This window comes from Entelurus aequoreus, linkage group LG18 (assembly GCF_033978785.1).
Source record: "Entelurus aequoreus isolate RoL-2023_Sb linkage group LG18, RoL_Eaeq_v1.1, whole genome shotgun sequence".
Taxonomy (NCBI): domain Eukaryota; kingdom Metazoa; phylum Chordata; class Actinopteri; order Syngnathiformes; family Syngnathidae; genus Entelurus; species Entelurus aequoreus.
Window position 1 is genome coordinate 19,945,753 of NC_084748.1, and position 13,613 is coordinate 19,959,365.

The following is a 13,613-nucleotide window of genomic DNA, read 5'->3' on the forward strand; positions in this document are numbered from 1 at the left end:
GAGGAAAACTGTCCTTTCCCGGGCATGATAAAGTCTTAAATAATGTCAAACACGTAGCGTTACAATAACCAGGAAGATAAAGTGTTTGTCTCACACCTACTAATCAAGCATTCACATTTTGCCACAACACACATGGGGGAAAGTCCTAATTGGAAATACAGCCATATTAACTCCTAAACTGCCATTTTAACACACACCAAACCATCAGCACGCATCCAATGCTTTCTCGTGGCCACGAGAAACTTTTTATTTAAAAAAAAAAAAAAATAATAATAATAATATTTTTTTTTTTTTTTTTTTTTTTAAATAAAAAGTTTCTCGTGGCCACGAGAAAGTATCTCGTGGCCACGAGATACATGTCTAAAAAAAAAAATTCCCATGTCCCTTTAGGGGCTCTGTGGTTTTCTTATAAAAACACATTTAAACAAAATGGGTTTCAATTCACAATTAAAATGTGTAGATTATTGCAATATTCATTATCAGTAAGTGTCCATGAAAGACAGATTTGGAACAAATGTGTGTACTCAGACAAAAGTATACAGTGTGTACACACACAGTTTACTTAATGACTGTGCTGACAGTCTACTACCTTTAATTGTCACATTTATGTCAAGTCGCAGAATTACTGTGCTAAAACTGTGACCTGCATTTTTTGCTGACATGGTGACCTACTTCCATGACAAGTGTGTAACAGGAGTCACCATTCAGGTAAGACAGGTGTGACATGAGTCTGTGGGGGTAGGGCCAGCGTTCGAAGACAGTCCAGTGAAACAAAGACACACTGAGATGATGTTCGATTTTCTGAGGCACAAATAAGTAAGGATGCCAAACTGAGGAAGGAAAAGGAAAGTAAGACCATGGAGGGTGACATCTCAGGCCAGGAAGAGGAGACGTTTACTGACATCTCGCTGGCAGAAGACAGAGGTAAGTTGTAAGATTTCGCTATGTTTCATCTCTTAACTATGCACTCAAACCATAGCGATTGGAATGAAACTCAACGTAATGTGTAAAAGTAGCGTTTCTTCTTTACAAAAGTACTCAAGTACAAAGTCTGTTGCATTAAAGTTTCTCTGACAAGTACAATTTATCCAAAATGTAAAAGTAACAGAGTAAATGTAGAGCATTACTACCCACCTCTGCTGTTTGCAGGCACAAAACAAGTTAATAATTATTTCAGGAAGTATTTGAACACAAAGAGGTTTTTGTATTCTGCTAACGTTTGGTGTCTACTTGCAAGCTCAGCATAAAGATAACAGTTTAGTTTCATATTAGAGCTTTTACTCTGAAGTAGTGATGCTTGATATTATCGGCGGCCAATAATTAATGACTGATTGTGGCAATAATGGTGTATCATCGATAATTCGGATAATACAAAAAGAACAGATAAAATGAGCCGATAATAAAAAAGGCTTTTAATTTTCGTGTTTGTCGCTTGTTTCTCTGTTGTTGCTTTGTTGCTGCCTGGCTCCTCGACCCCTCCCATACGGTATCACATATTTGTGATGTCATGATACTGTGTGCACGGTCTGTGGCATACAAAGAAAACCGTCGTGGTTAGCATTGGTGGTTTGACATGACAATTCCAGACGCCTCCAAAAGTTAACAGTAAACAAGACGACTAAAATGTTCATACCGCTTAAACAGATGATATATAATAAATATAAAACACTTCCACTTTTTAAGGCTTGATTGTATTGAAACATTTTGTCATAAGTTACAAATTATCTCTATATTAGAGGTACCGTATTTTTCGGACAATAAGGCACACTTAAAATCCTTTCATTTTTCTCAAAACTCGACAGTGCGCCTTATAACCCGGTGTGCCTAATGTACGGAATCATTTTGGTTGTGCTTACCGACCTCGAAGCTATTTTATTTGGTACATGATGAAATGATAAGTGTGACCAGTAGATGGCAGTCACACATAAGAGATACGTGTAGACTGCAAAATGATGGCAGTCACACATAAAAGATACGTTTAGACTGCAATATGACTCAAGTAAACAACACCAACATTTTATATGTTCCATTGGAAAATATAAAACATTACACACGGCGCTCAAAAATCTGTCAAAATGTTTTAATACGACTTTGGTAAGCTATGAAGTCGCACCACTTGCTGGATTGTACTGTGCTTCAGCATACAAGTATTATTATGGTGTGTATTAAATAACTATATGTTTAAACTGATGTTGTTGTTGTTGTGCTGGGACTCTTCACCCGTGAGCGTACTCCGGTTAGGGAATAAGGACACCGTTTTACTTTTTAACTTCTTCTTTATATATTGCTTTGTAGCAGCAGCAGCTAAGCACACTCTCACATACACACTGTTCAACACATTGCCCGAAGGACCCCGGAAAAGTAAACATAGCTGCCCGGTAAACCGCCTGACTCAAAACAGACGTAACTTAAAGGTGCATGACTACAATAATAGCTTGTTTACGTCAACAATATTTTAGTCAATTATATTCAACAATTATCATATTAAATAGGGAACTTTCTCTTAATCTTCTGACGAAGGGAATTCATAACAGCCGCCCCCTAAATAGCATGGCAATTTTGAAACAAATATAAATTCCCACAACAGTCCTTTAAACAGGATTATCCTCAGGAAGAGCTGACAGCTGGACCAGCCGAGCAACTGGTCTCACGTAAATCTTCTCGCCAACTTTAACTTCAGCAGTCCGTATACATCCATCATCACTTGCATTCAGCTTCACCACCCTCCCCATTGGCCAGTGAGCACGTGGAAGCTGAGGATCAACAATCATCACAACTGTGTCCAGGGGAAGATGATCTGTGTGTTGGCGCCATCTCTGGCGGGTTTGAAGAGAGGGCAAGTAGTTTCTGATGAACTGTGTCCAGAAGTGGTCGGCCATCATCTGGCAATGACGCCAGCGCCTCCTGGTGAGGGTGTCAGGAGCATAGGCAACTTGTGGAAGAGAGGCATCCTGCCGCCCCATCAACAACATGCTGGGCGTCACTGGGTCTGGATCGGCCACATCCGAGGATACGTATCCTAAAGGCTTGGCATTGAGGATGCCTTCCACTTCGATGAGGAGTGTGAGCAGAACCTCTTCTTGGAGCACTTGTGCACCGATGACCACTTGCAGGGATTTCTTGACTGATTGAATCTCACGCTCCCAGACACCACCAAAGTGGGGAGATGCTGGTGGGTTAAGACGGAACTTAATCTGTTTTTCTGCCAGCCGCTCCTGCAACTGTGATTCCATTGCTGCAAAGGCCTCCTGCAGCTCATTATCTGCCCCTCGGAAGTTAGTCCCCTGGTCAGAGAGGACCTCAAAGGGAGTGCCTCTCCGTGCGATGAAATGTCTCAGTGCGAGGAGGAAAGCATCTGTGTCGAGGCTGGTGAGTAGATCCAGATGTATACATCTCGTCGTGAGACATTTGAAAATGATCCCCCAGCGCTTTTCACTTCACCTCCCAGCCTTGACCATGTACGGGCCAAAGCAGTCCACGCCTGTTGAGAAGAATGGAGGCTTGAGCAGCCGCAGACGGGCTGAGGGCAGGTCTGCCATCCTCGGCACCACTGGCTTCCCTCTCCACTTCATGCAACCAGTGCAAGCTCTCTGATACTTTTTGATAGCCTGCCTTCCTCGCAGAACCCAGTAGTAGCGCCTCATCTCTGCAAACACCCTATCAGGTCCAGGGTGGTGTAGCTGAGCATCCATCTCTTTAATGAGGAGTGTGGTGACTGCATGACGGGGATCCAACAGTATTGGGTGAATGTCAGTGGGGCTAGAGCTCTCTAAACGGCGCAGGCGTCCTCCAACCCGTATAAGACCCAATGTCGGGTCTAATTCTGGGGCGAGCGTACTCAGCCTGCTGCTGGGTGGCACGGGCTTGCTGGCTCAGAGGCATTTGATTTCTTCAGAGAAGCAGTCTGTTTGGCTGGTTTTGAGCAGGTGGACTTCAGCATCTCTTGTTAGAGTGTCCGCCCTGAGATCGGTAGGTTGGAGTTCAAATCCCAGCCGAGTCATACCAAAGACTATAAAAATGGGACCCGTTTCCCTCCCTGCTTGGCATTCAGCATCAAGGGTTGGAGTTGGGGGTTAAATCACCAAAATGATTCCCGGGCGCGGCGCCGCTGCTGCCCACTGCTTCCCAAGGGGATGGGTCAAATGCAGAGGACAAATTTCACCACATCTAGTGTGTGTGTGACAATCATTGGTACTTTAATCTTAATCTTTAATCTTAGGTCACACAGAGGTGATGCAGGGTCAGCTGCCACCCCATGAAGAGACTGTTGCGTGGCCTTGACCAACTCTCTCCAGCTGCTGAACCGGGTGAGATCTGGTATCTTGGGTGGTGAGCTGGTCTGTGTGAGAGCACAAAAAACACTGTGTTTTAACTCACCACAGTCCTCTGGCTCTGTGATGCTAGGACAGGATGGCCATTCATCCGGTGGATGGCGAAGGAATGCTGGTCCCTGGATCCAACGATTTGGCGCAGCCAGCTCAGCTAACATCTTGCCACGGGTGAGATCGTCGGCCGGATTGTTAGCTGTATCCGCATACCTCCAGGTGTGTGAGGCAGTCAGCTCCTGGATCTCAGAAACCCTTGTTCCCAAGAATACCTTAAACCTGCACGACTGAGATGTCAGCCAGGTGAGAACTGTTGTGGAGTCAGTCCATAAGAAGGTCTGGGCAATACACAAGGTGAGCTCTTTGTGAAGGAGGGAGGACAGCTGGGCTCCTGTCAGCGCTGCACAGAGCTCCAACCGTGGCATTGACTGCTGGCGTTTTGGGGCCACTCTAGACCTTGCCATCACAAATGAGACATAGACAGAGTCATTAGTTCTTGTGGTGAGATATGCCACTGACCCGTAGGCTTGCTCAGAGGAGTTACAGAAGACGTGGAGAGTGTACTCTGTGGTGTCAGTAGCAAGCTCCAATGGTGCATAGGTTCGAGGGATGGAGATGTTGGCCAGCTCGGGGAGTTCTCTCTCCCAGCTGGACCAGGCCTGGAGGATGTCAGGGGGGAGATTCGGGTCGTCCCAGCTCCTCTTCTTTGCCCACAGTCTCTGGACAAGAATATTGGCCCGTGTAGTGTATGGGATAATGATCCCGATCGGATCATACTGGCGGGCAAGTACCTTATAGATGTACCGCATAGTAGGGGTCTCACTCTCTGGGGGCTTTGGCTTGAAACCGAGCCGATCAGATGGACAATACCACCGCAGACCAAGGGCCGGCTCCTGTGGATCGTTGCATTTCTCGGCCAGCCACAGCTCTGTGCTTTCAGATCGGGCACTGGAAGGCAAGTGGGAGACAACACATGAGAAGTTACTTGCCCACTGTCGAATCTCAAATCCTCCTGAGGCCAGACATTGTCACATATTGTCCACCAGGAGCTTGGCTGACTCAGTCGTTGACAGGCTCTGCAGACAGTTGTCCACGTAGAAAGACTGTTCGATGGACTGCAGGATGTCTTCATTTCCTGTAGCACATTCCTTGACATGTTTTTGCAGGGCAAATGTTGCACAACACGGGCTGCTTGTGTTACCAAATGGCAAGACCTGCCATTGGTATACGTCAGGCTGTTTCTCCCTTTGCAGGTTTCTCCAAACAAACCTCAGCAACGGCTGGTCCTCCGGTAGCAGCCGAACTTGGTGGAACATGGCTCGGATATCTCCACTGATGGCGACAGCGTGCTGGCGGAACCGCAGGAGGACCCCGATGAGAGATGGGCCGAGGGTTGGACCTGGGAGAAGCTGCTCATTGAGAGAGAGACCACCATGATTAAAGGAGCAGTCAAAGACAAGGCGATGTTTGCCATTATGATGGACGAGGTGATGAGGTATGAACCATGACTCTCTGGAGCTGTTTCCCTCTCCCTCCTGGAGCTTTGTGACACACCCACCATCTATAAGCTTCTGGATCTCTGCTTCATATATTTTAGCTTTGACAGTGTCTTTAAGCAGTCGTCTCTCTGTACTGCGTAGCTTTGGCATCACTGCTTCAACATCTGCTTTTAGTGGTGGTGCACCTTTTATCCGGAGCAGGGGTGTAATGTAGCGAAGTGTGTCACCAACCTTCACTCTCTTAGTGCGTGCTTCCAAGACGCTCACCGCTTCCTGGTCCAGGCGAGACCGCACTGCTAGCCGCTCGCTACGGAATGGGAGCACATCAAGCTGCCAGAGGCGTTCGACTTGTTGGTAGATGTCATCTGGTGTAGGCTTGAAGGCGGTGTAGTAGCATGATGCAGCGGGGGACTGGGAACCATCTGGGCCTTGGAGCGTCCAGCCGAGTGCTGTATGGATAGCTACGGGTCCTCCCTTTGGGCCAAACCTCACAGGTTCCGTAACAGTGATCAGGTGGTGTAATCTGCACCAAGGAGCAGCAGTGGTTGCACCTTATTGAAGCTCTGCAGTTTTAATCCTCTCAGGTGATGGTAGCGTCTCTGGAGCGCTGCTATTGGATAGGATTGCTCTGTCAGGGTGAGTCGACCTGCTGTGTAGGCCCTCTCAACCAAATGCTGCTGTGATGGTGATGCTGGAGAAGCTACATGAAAGTCAACTGATGCTCCAGTGAGGTGAACCACATCCTGACGAACAGTCCGCAGGGTGAGGGACTCTGCTCTGCCCCTGAGCTTCAGGTCTCGAACTGCAGCTGGGAGTATTATGGTGCGTTCAGCTCCATCATCGAGGATTGCATAGGTCTGCAGTGATCTGGTCCCATGACTGATGATGATTGGCACCACCTTGAGGTATACTTTCCCTCCCTGCATCGAGTTAGCCGCTGAGGTGCAGTCTTTGGGTGTGGTGAGGAAGATTTGGGGGCCCGGCCTGGTGATGTCATGCAGCACTCTCAGGTGGATCTCCTGACACTCACTGCAAGGTTTCTTTAATGTGCAGCTCTCTTCATCGTGGTTAGTACGGCCACAGTTACGACAGCGCTTTCCGCCTGCTATCCACTTCTCAATTTCCTGTGTTGAGCATTGAATAATGTCTGGACACTGCGACAAGTAGTGCTCTGTACTCTTGCAGAAGAGACACATCCTTTTAAACTTTTGTTGCTTAGCTGCTGGCCGAGTCGTTTCGGCTGATTTGGGCTGGTCTGCGCCGTGATACACAGAAACAGGCAGAGTCCGAGGCCGGGGAGAAGGAACAGGTCTGTCTCGATTGGCAGGCGGTGCTCCTTCAGTTCGACGGCGCTGTGCCATTTTTGCGGACAGTCTCTGAGCTTCTGCCTTCACCTTGAGCCACTCTGCGAGGTCTCTGAGGTTGTATGGATTTAGGCTGCTGGTGCTGAGGCGCCCCTGAACCTGCAGATGCTCCACAAAATTGTCTCTCATGTGTCTAGGGAGTTTGATAAGTAGCTGGTCAACATGGCCAGTAGACATCACTTCCATCCCATTAGGCCCTTCCAATGAGGTTAGCATTCCCACCAGCAAGTCAACGTTGAGGGCGAAGCTCTGGAAGGCTTCGGGGTCTCCTGATTTGACATCAGGAGAGTTCAGGATGGCTGCAATCTCAGTTTGTGCCAACTGATGTGGCTGCCCGTACTGTCTCTGCAAAGCCTGCATGGCGGCGGTGTAGGGCTGTACATAATGTCTGTGTGACTGAGCTATTAGCTTAGCTTCATCCAGGACCAAGTGTTCCATAAGCACACGGTATTTGTAATGTTCAGAAAGTTCAGTGTGTGGATTGAGCAGGTGATCTAACGCCATTTTTAAATCAGCAAACTCTCTCTCACTGTCATGCACCAACTTAGGCAGTTCAGGTATTGGAACAGGCTGTCTGGGGGGCTGGGTAGTGTAAGGTACCTGCAGTGGCGTATACTGAGACTGGGGGCTGTACTGAACCTGTTGAGTTGATGGGGGCTGTTGCAGAGTGAAACCAGCAGGGGGAGACACCAGTTGATATGCTGGCTGAGTTGATGGTGGATACACAGGCTGGTAGAGTTGCAGCTGTTGGTTCTGCGTTGGCAGTGGTGACTGGTGTAATGGCTGTGTAGCGATGTTGATGGAGGCTGATAGACAGTCCCCAGGGGAGTGGCAGCGCTGTAGGACGATGGATTGATAACTGGCTGAGTGCCAGCCGCAACAGGTAGCTGTGGTGCAGAATATGGCGCTGTTGCTATCTGTGGGGGTTGATAGGCTGGTTGTGCAAACAGTGGAGCGTGTTGCTACACGGGCTGTGCAGACGGGAGTGGGGTGTATTGCCACACTGGCTGTGCGGACGGGAGTGGGGTGTATTGCTGCACTGGTGCTGGATTTACTGGTGTTGTCTGCATGGGCAGGTATTGCAGTTGTGCAGCTGGTGGCACTCTGTCCTGTACATTGTTAATCATCACTGTGGTAGGCTGGTTAGACAGGTAGCCTGATGTAACTGATGTCTGTGGGCTGGCATAACTCACTGCTTGTGAAGCTTGAGGTGTAGGCTGCAGCATCGAAACATTCAGCGTAGTGAAGGGAGGCGGTGCCCATGCCGATGTCACAGTTGAAGGCAGAGACTGCGTCAGTGTGTAGTTCTCCTGTCTACCACCTGGTGTAGGAGTCTTTGCTGCTTGAAGCTCCAGTGTGGTAGAGATGGTATGGCAGTGTAGACAGGTGTGGCTCATGCTGACGCAGCCTAGATGATCCAAGATGGAGGCTGGATGGCTGTGACAGAGGGGTGCTGTGAACTACTGGACAGTTTAGCCAGGGTGATTGATATGTTGGGACGCTCATATTGAGATTAGCTGGTGGCCGTAGGACAGGAGAACCCTGCCTGCTTTGATAGCTCCGCCTCGCGGGCGCCGCCGATGGTTGGCTCATATGGCGTGTTAGCTGGCTGGGCAAGTCTCTAGCATGTATCGCCATGTTCCACTCGCTCACCTTGTCGGCCGCTCCCGCCGAAAATGGACGATCGGGGATAGCGTGCGCTCCGTGCGGCTGGTCCTCCATGCACACAGACTCAGTCTGTAGGCTAAGTGACTGCAGCCGCTGGGCGCCGACGCTCTCTCCTCGGTCCTCCGCGCGGGCACCGTGAGGAATGAGGGACTGTGGGAGGCTAACCTGGTAGCTTTCTAGACGAGTTGGAAGCTGTCGCTGTCTTGCTCCGAGTGCGCCGCCGTCTGTCGCTGTTGTTAGCGCTGCGTCCATTTCTCCGTCGCGAGTGAAGATAATCCGGCTCGAAGGACCAATATTAAAGAACTATATGTTTAAACTGATGTTGTTGTTGTTGTGCTGGGACTCTTCACCCGTGAGCGTACTCCGGTTAGGGAATAAGGACACCGTTTTACTTTTCAACTTCTTCTTTATATATTGCTTTGTAGCAGCAGCAGCTAAGCACACTCTCACATACACACTGTTCAACACATTGCCCGAAGGACCCCGGAAAAGTAAACATAGCTGCCCGGTAAACTGCCTGACTCAAAACAGACGTAACTTAAAGGTGCATGACTACAATAATAGCTTGTTTACGTCAACAATAATATAGTCAATTATATTCAACAATTATCATATTAAATAGGGAACTTTCTCTTAATCTTCTGACAAAGGGAATTCATAACAGTGTGTGTATAAGGTAAGACATATTATCTGGCGTTTTGTTTCGCAATATTATGCAAAATAGACTTTTCTTACCTTCTGGTACCTGCTGATCTGTATTTGACAATGACAGGCCCTTTCACACGAGAAAGAAGCACCTCTTACTGACTTGTGATTGGTCAGACCGTGGCAAGCTCAAGCACATGGCTACTTTCAACATGATTTTTGTATTTATAAGCGGGGTGTGCGTGGCCTTGGCGTGGTCTGGGCAGGCCCAGACCTATTAATTTCAAGTTGAATAGCGATGTAAAAAAAATAAATGTGCTTGGCTTTGAGCATGTGCACACTTTAATACATCTGAATTTTACTTGTGTACGTAGTTTTCTGGATTCCAACGTACGTTTATTTTTTAGTAGGAAAGCCACGCAACTCTTATTACATGAGGTTCTGGTGCGTAAAAGGTGTGTTATGAAGCAGAATGCAATCTAGTGTATTAATTTAGAATGTCAAGTTACATTCACACACACTCAGTCCCGTTATAATTTGATTATGCGTGAGGGTGAAAATGAAGTGCCACATTTATTTGTGGAGGTCTAAATTTAAATACAAATAATAATTGCACGTACACAAAGGCGGCTGCACCATTGCAAGTTTGGTTTGGGAGAATGTACCAATGATCGCATTAAAATACGAAATAAATACAAAGTCAATATTGCGAATACAGTCGCTTTTTACTTAAAATGATTAAATATCCTTGATTTTGCCTTTAATTTGCTTATTGTGATTATAATCAGAATAAACCACAAGACAAAGAGTTTAGGCAAAAAAAACACACTTATTTGTAACTAGATTAGGCAATTCCTGAAGGAATGCTCCAATGCTGAACTTGAACTGAAATGCTGACAGAATGTAGCATGAATGTAATAACAGTTTGAATGTTGAAATTGTTTGAATGTTGAAGAGTTTGAATTGCTAGGAAAAACTGAATTTAGTTTGGAACTTGGGAAAGTGTTAGTTGGATGAGTGGAATGTGTGGATGTTGGAATGGTTTGAATAGGTAGAAAAATGTGTGAATTGTAAAAGTTTAAACAATAGACAAGAGATGGTGCAAAAAAAATGGCCACCGTGAGCAACTCTACATAAATCCCTGTATTTAATGTTATAAATGGCATAAACATGCCAGTGATACAAGATTTAAGTCGTTTTCACTATATATATCCACCTCTACGCAATTGGTGATATATATAGTACTCACGAGGGTGATATGGCTGAAGATAAGGTGCCCATTGTTCCCCTGCAACCATGCCACAACACGGATCAAGGGAATCTAAACGCGTCCGTGATCAATTGTCCTCTAGTGATTTGGACGGAAATGCAACGTTTACTCCGGACGATCGAAAAATGTTGCAAGCTATGGTTGAAAAACTTGGAAAACTGGACATTTTGGATGAACCCATTTTTACAAGTGATGCCCTCCAATTGTCCTTATGTAGAGAGTCTGCTGGGAAACATGGCGGGGTTCATAAAGGAAACAATTCACTCATGGTGGTGTTTTCAATTTTATGTGCCAAAAAAAAGAGATGACATTTTGCAGGAGATAATATGGATAAACTCTAATATTGTAATAGATGGAAAGCCTTTCTTTTGGAAAAATATGTTTGAAAGAGGAATCATTTTTGTCAATGACATTATCAATGAGAATGGTAAGATTACGGAGTATGATGAATTTAAAACTATGTATGGTGATGCCTGTTCAAGCTTTTCATTTAATCAACTAACTGGAGTAATTGGGAAATGATGGAAACAAATAATTAATTATGGAACTACTAAATTATTAGTTTGTAAACCTCTAATAAGAAATTCTAGTTGGCAAAAAGGAACTAAAATACATAGAAAAATATATAATTTTTATTTAATAAAGAAATCTCTGAAGGCTGCCCCATATAACACATATGGAAAATTGAAGGAGTTTTTTGATTGCCCGTTGCCGTGGGATGCAATATTCAAATTAATCTACAAAACTACTATCGATGTGCAAAATCGTTATTTTAAAATTAAAATCATTTATAACTTCTTACCCACTGGAAAAATGTTAAAACTATGGAATGTGACAGAGTCAGATGATTGCCGATTTTGTTGTCAGGAGTCTGAATCCACCCTGCATTTGTTTTGGTATTGTCATTTTGTGTCTTCATTTTGGGTGGAAGTTGAAAAAATGTGTTTTAGGATTGGTTTGTTTATGAAGCTTGATGTGGTTTCTGTTATTTTAAGAGAGTTCATTGACAGTCATGATTTAGTCAATTTAATTATAGTACTCTGTAAAATGTTTATTTTTAAGGCCAAAAACAGATATTCACTTAGTATTACTTTCTTTAAAACATTTATTCAGTATTTTTTAACTTTAGAAAGTTATATGGTTGAAACCGATAATGACGCCAAAAAAACATTAAAAAAAGATGGGAAGTCCTCAAATGCTTATTTTGAAAATGTAATTTTGTTTATAGATTATATGCAATCTGTTGTTGTGTTCCCTAATTTGAGTGTACATAAATGAAGATGTGTGTTGCTGAACCCTTTGAACAATTTAATTTCATTGACAACCTGGTCTGGTGAAGATAAGGTCCCTTTTTTAAAAATAAAATAAAATAAGATAAATAAATCAAAAACATTTTCTTGAATAAAAAAGAAAGTGAAACAATATAAAAATAATTACATAAAAAAATAGTAATTAATGAAAATGTTAGTGGACCAGCAGCACACACAATCATGTGTGCTTCACGGACTGTATCCCTTGCAGACTGTATTGTTCTATATTGTAGGAACCAGAATATTAATAACACAAAGAAACAACTTTTTTGTGTGAGTGAGTGTAAATGGTTGAGGGAGGTTTTTTGGGGGGGTTGGTGCACTAATTGTAAGTGTATCTTGTGTTTTTTTATGTTGATTTAATTAAAAAAATTAAAATTAAAATAAAACTTTTTTTTTCTAAAAATAGACAATTCATTTTGAATGGGGAAAATGTCCCTGAAAACAAGGAATTATTGGAAATCCAATGTTTCTAAATTGTTGAAGTAGAGCACACAATTTTTAAACACGCTGAACATTTTGGAGTTGGAACGGTTTGAATCGGATGAAAAATGTGGGAATTTGAAAAATGTCCCATTTATTTCAATGGGAATTTCGGTAAAAGCGGGAATATTTGGGAAAATGTTAAAAGACTTGAATGTTGTGAATGACTTCAAATGGTTGGTGTTGGAATTTTTCAAATCGGTCGAGAAATGTTGAAGTACTAACATTTTCAAATGAAAAATGGTATTAAGGAATTCCAGGAAATTCGGGAAAACCGGGAATTTTTCAAGTTCACAAAACAACTTTGTTTTATGTCCTGATTAAGAGGAATGGTTTGACGGTGGAACGGTTGAAACTGGTTGAAAAATGTGGAAGGAGTAGTTGCCAGAAAAAAGGGTCAAAAAAGGGTTTGAAAAAAAGGGAATTCTGGGAATTCCTGGAATGTTTTAGAACTTGGAGTAATTATAGTTTGAATTACCACGATGAGTGGAATATGTTGAAGGTGGAATGGTTTGAATCGGTTGAAAAATGTGGAAGTTTGAAAAATGGCCAATTCATTTTGAATGGGAAAAATGTCCAGGAAAACATGAAATTCTGGGAAATCTGGGAATTTTTGAAATTTGTCAAGGGAAACCCCGCGATTCTCGAATAGGCTGAACAGTTTGAAGTTGGAACGGTTTGAATCGGATGAAAAATGTGGAAAGTAGAACACGGCAAAATCTGGAGAAGAAGAAGAAGAATTTGGAGCATTCACTCAAATATGTGTGAATGCTTAGAAGCATTCACAGAATAATGAACATAAACAATAAACTGATCATATCAATCTCATCAGGCTGACCTGATACTGATACGACGCCTGGTGTTGACACTATCAATATTTGGATCAAGTCACTAACCACATTACAGATGGATGGATGGATAGATTGATGGATGGATGGATGGATAGAGCATTTAAGTCCCATCTTAAAACTCATTTGTATACTCTAGCCTTTAAATAGACCGCCTTTTTAGACCAGTTGATCTGCCGTTTCTTTTCTTTTCTCCTCTGC

The 13,613-nt window shown here is 44.1% G+C and overlaps 1 protein-coding gene across 2 annotated transcripts in view; it reads left to right on the forward strand.

The window, feature by feature from the left end:
- The first annotated feature begins 765 nt into the window (after window positions 1-765).
- The window catches only part of scoca (short coiled-coil protein a), a 35,282-nt gene continuing 22,434 nt past the window's right edge, over window positions 766-13,613 (forward strand). Inside the window, exon 1 of one of the 2 annotated variants that reach the window (XM_062026735.1) lies at window positions 766-924. In XM_062026735.1, the coding sequence (XP_061882719.1) occupies window positions 858-924 (67 nt within the window). In that variant the 5' untranslated portion in view covers window positions 766-857. The remainder of the gene's footprint in view (window positions 925-13,613) is intronic. The other variant, XM_062026736.1, reaches the window with a different exon arrangement.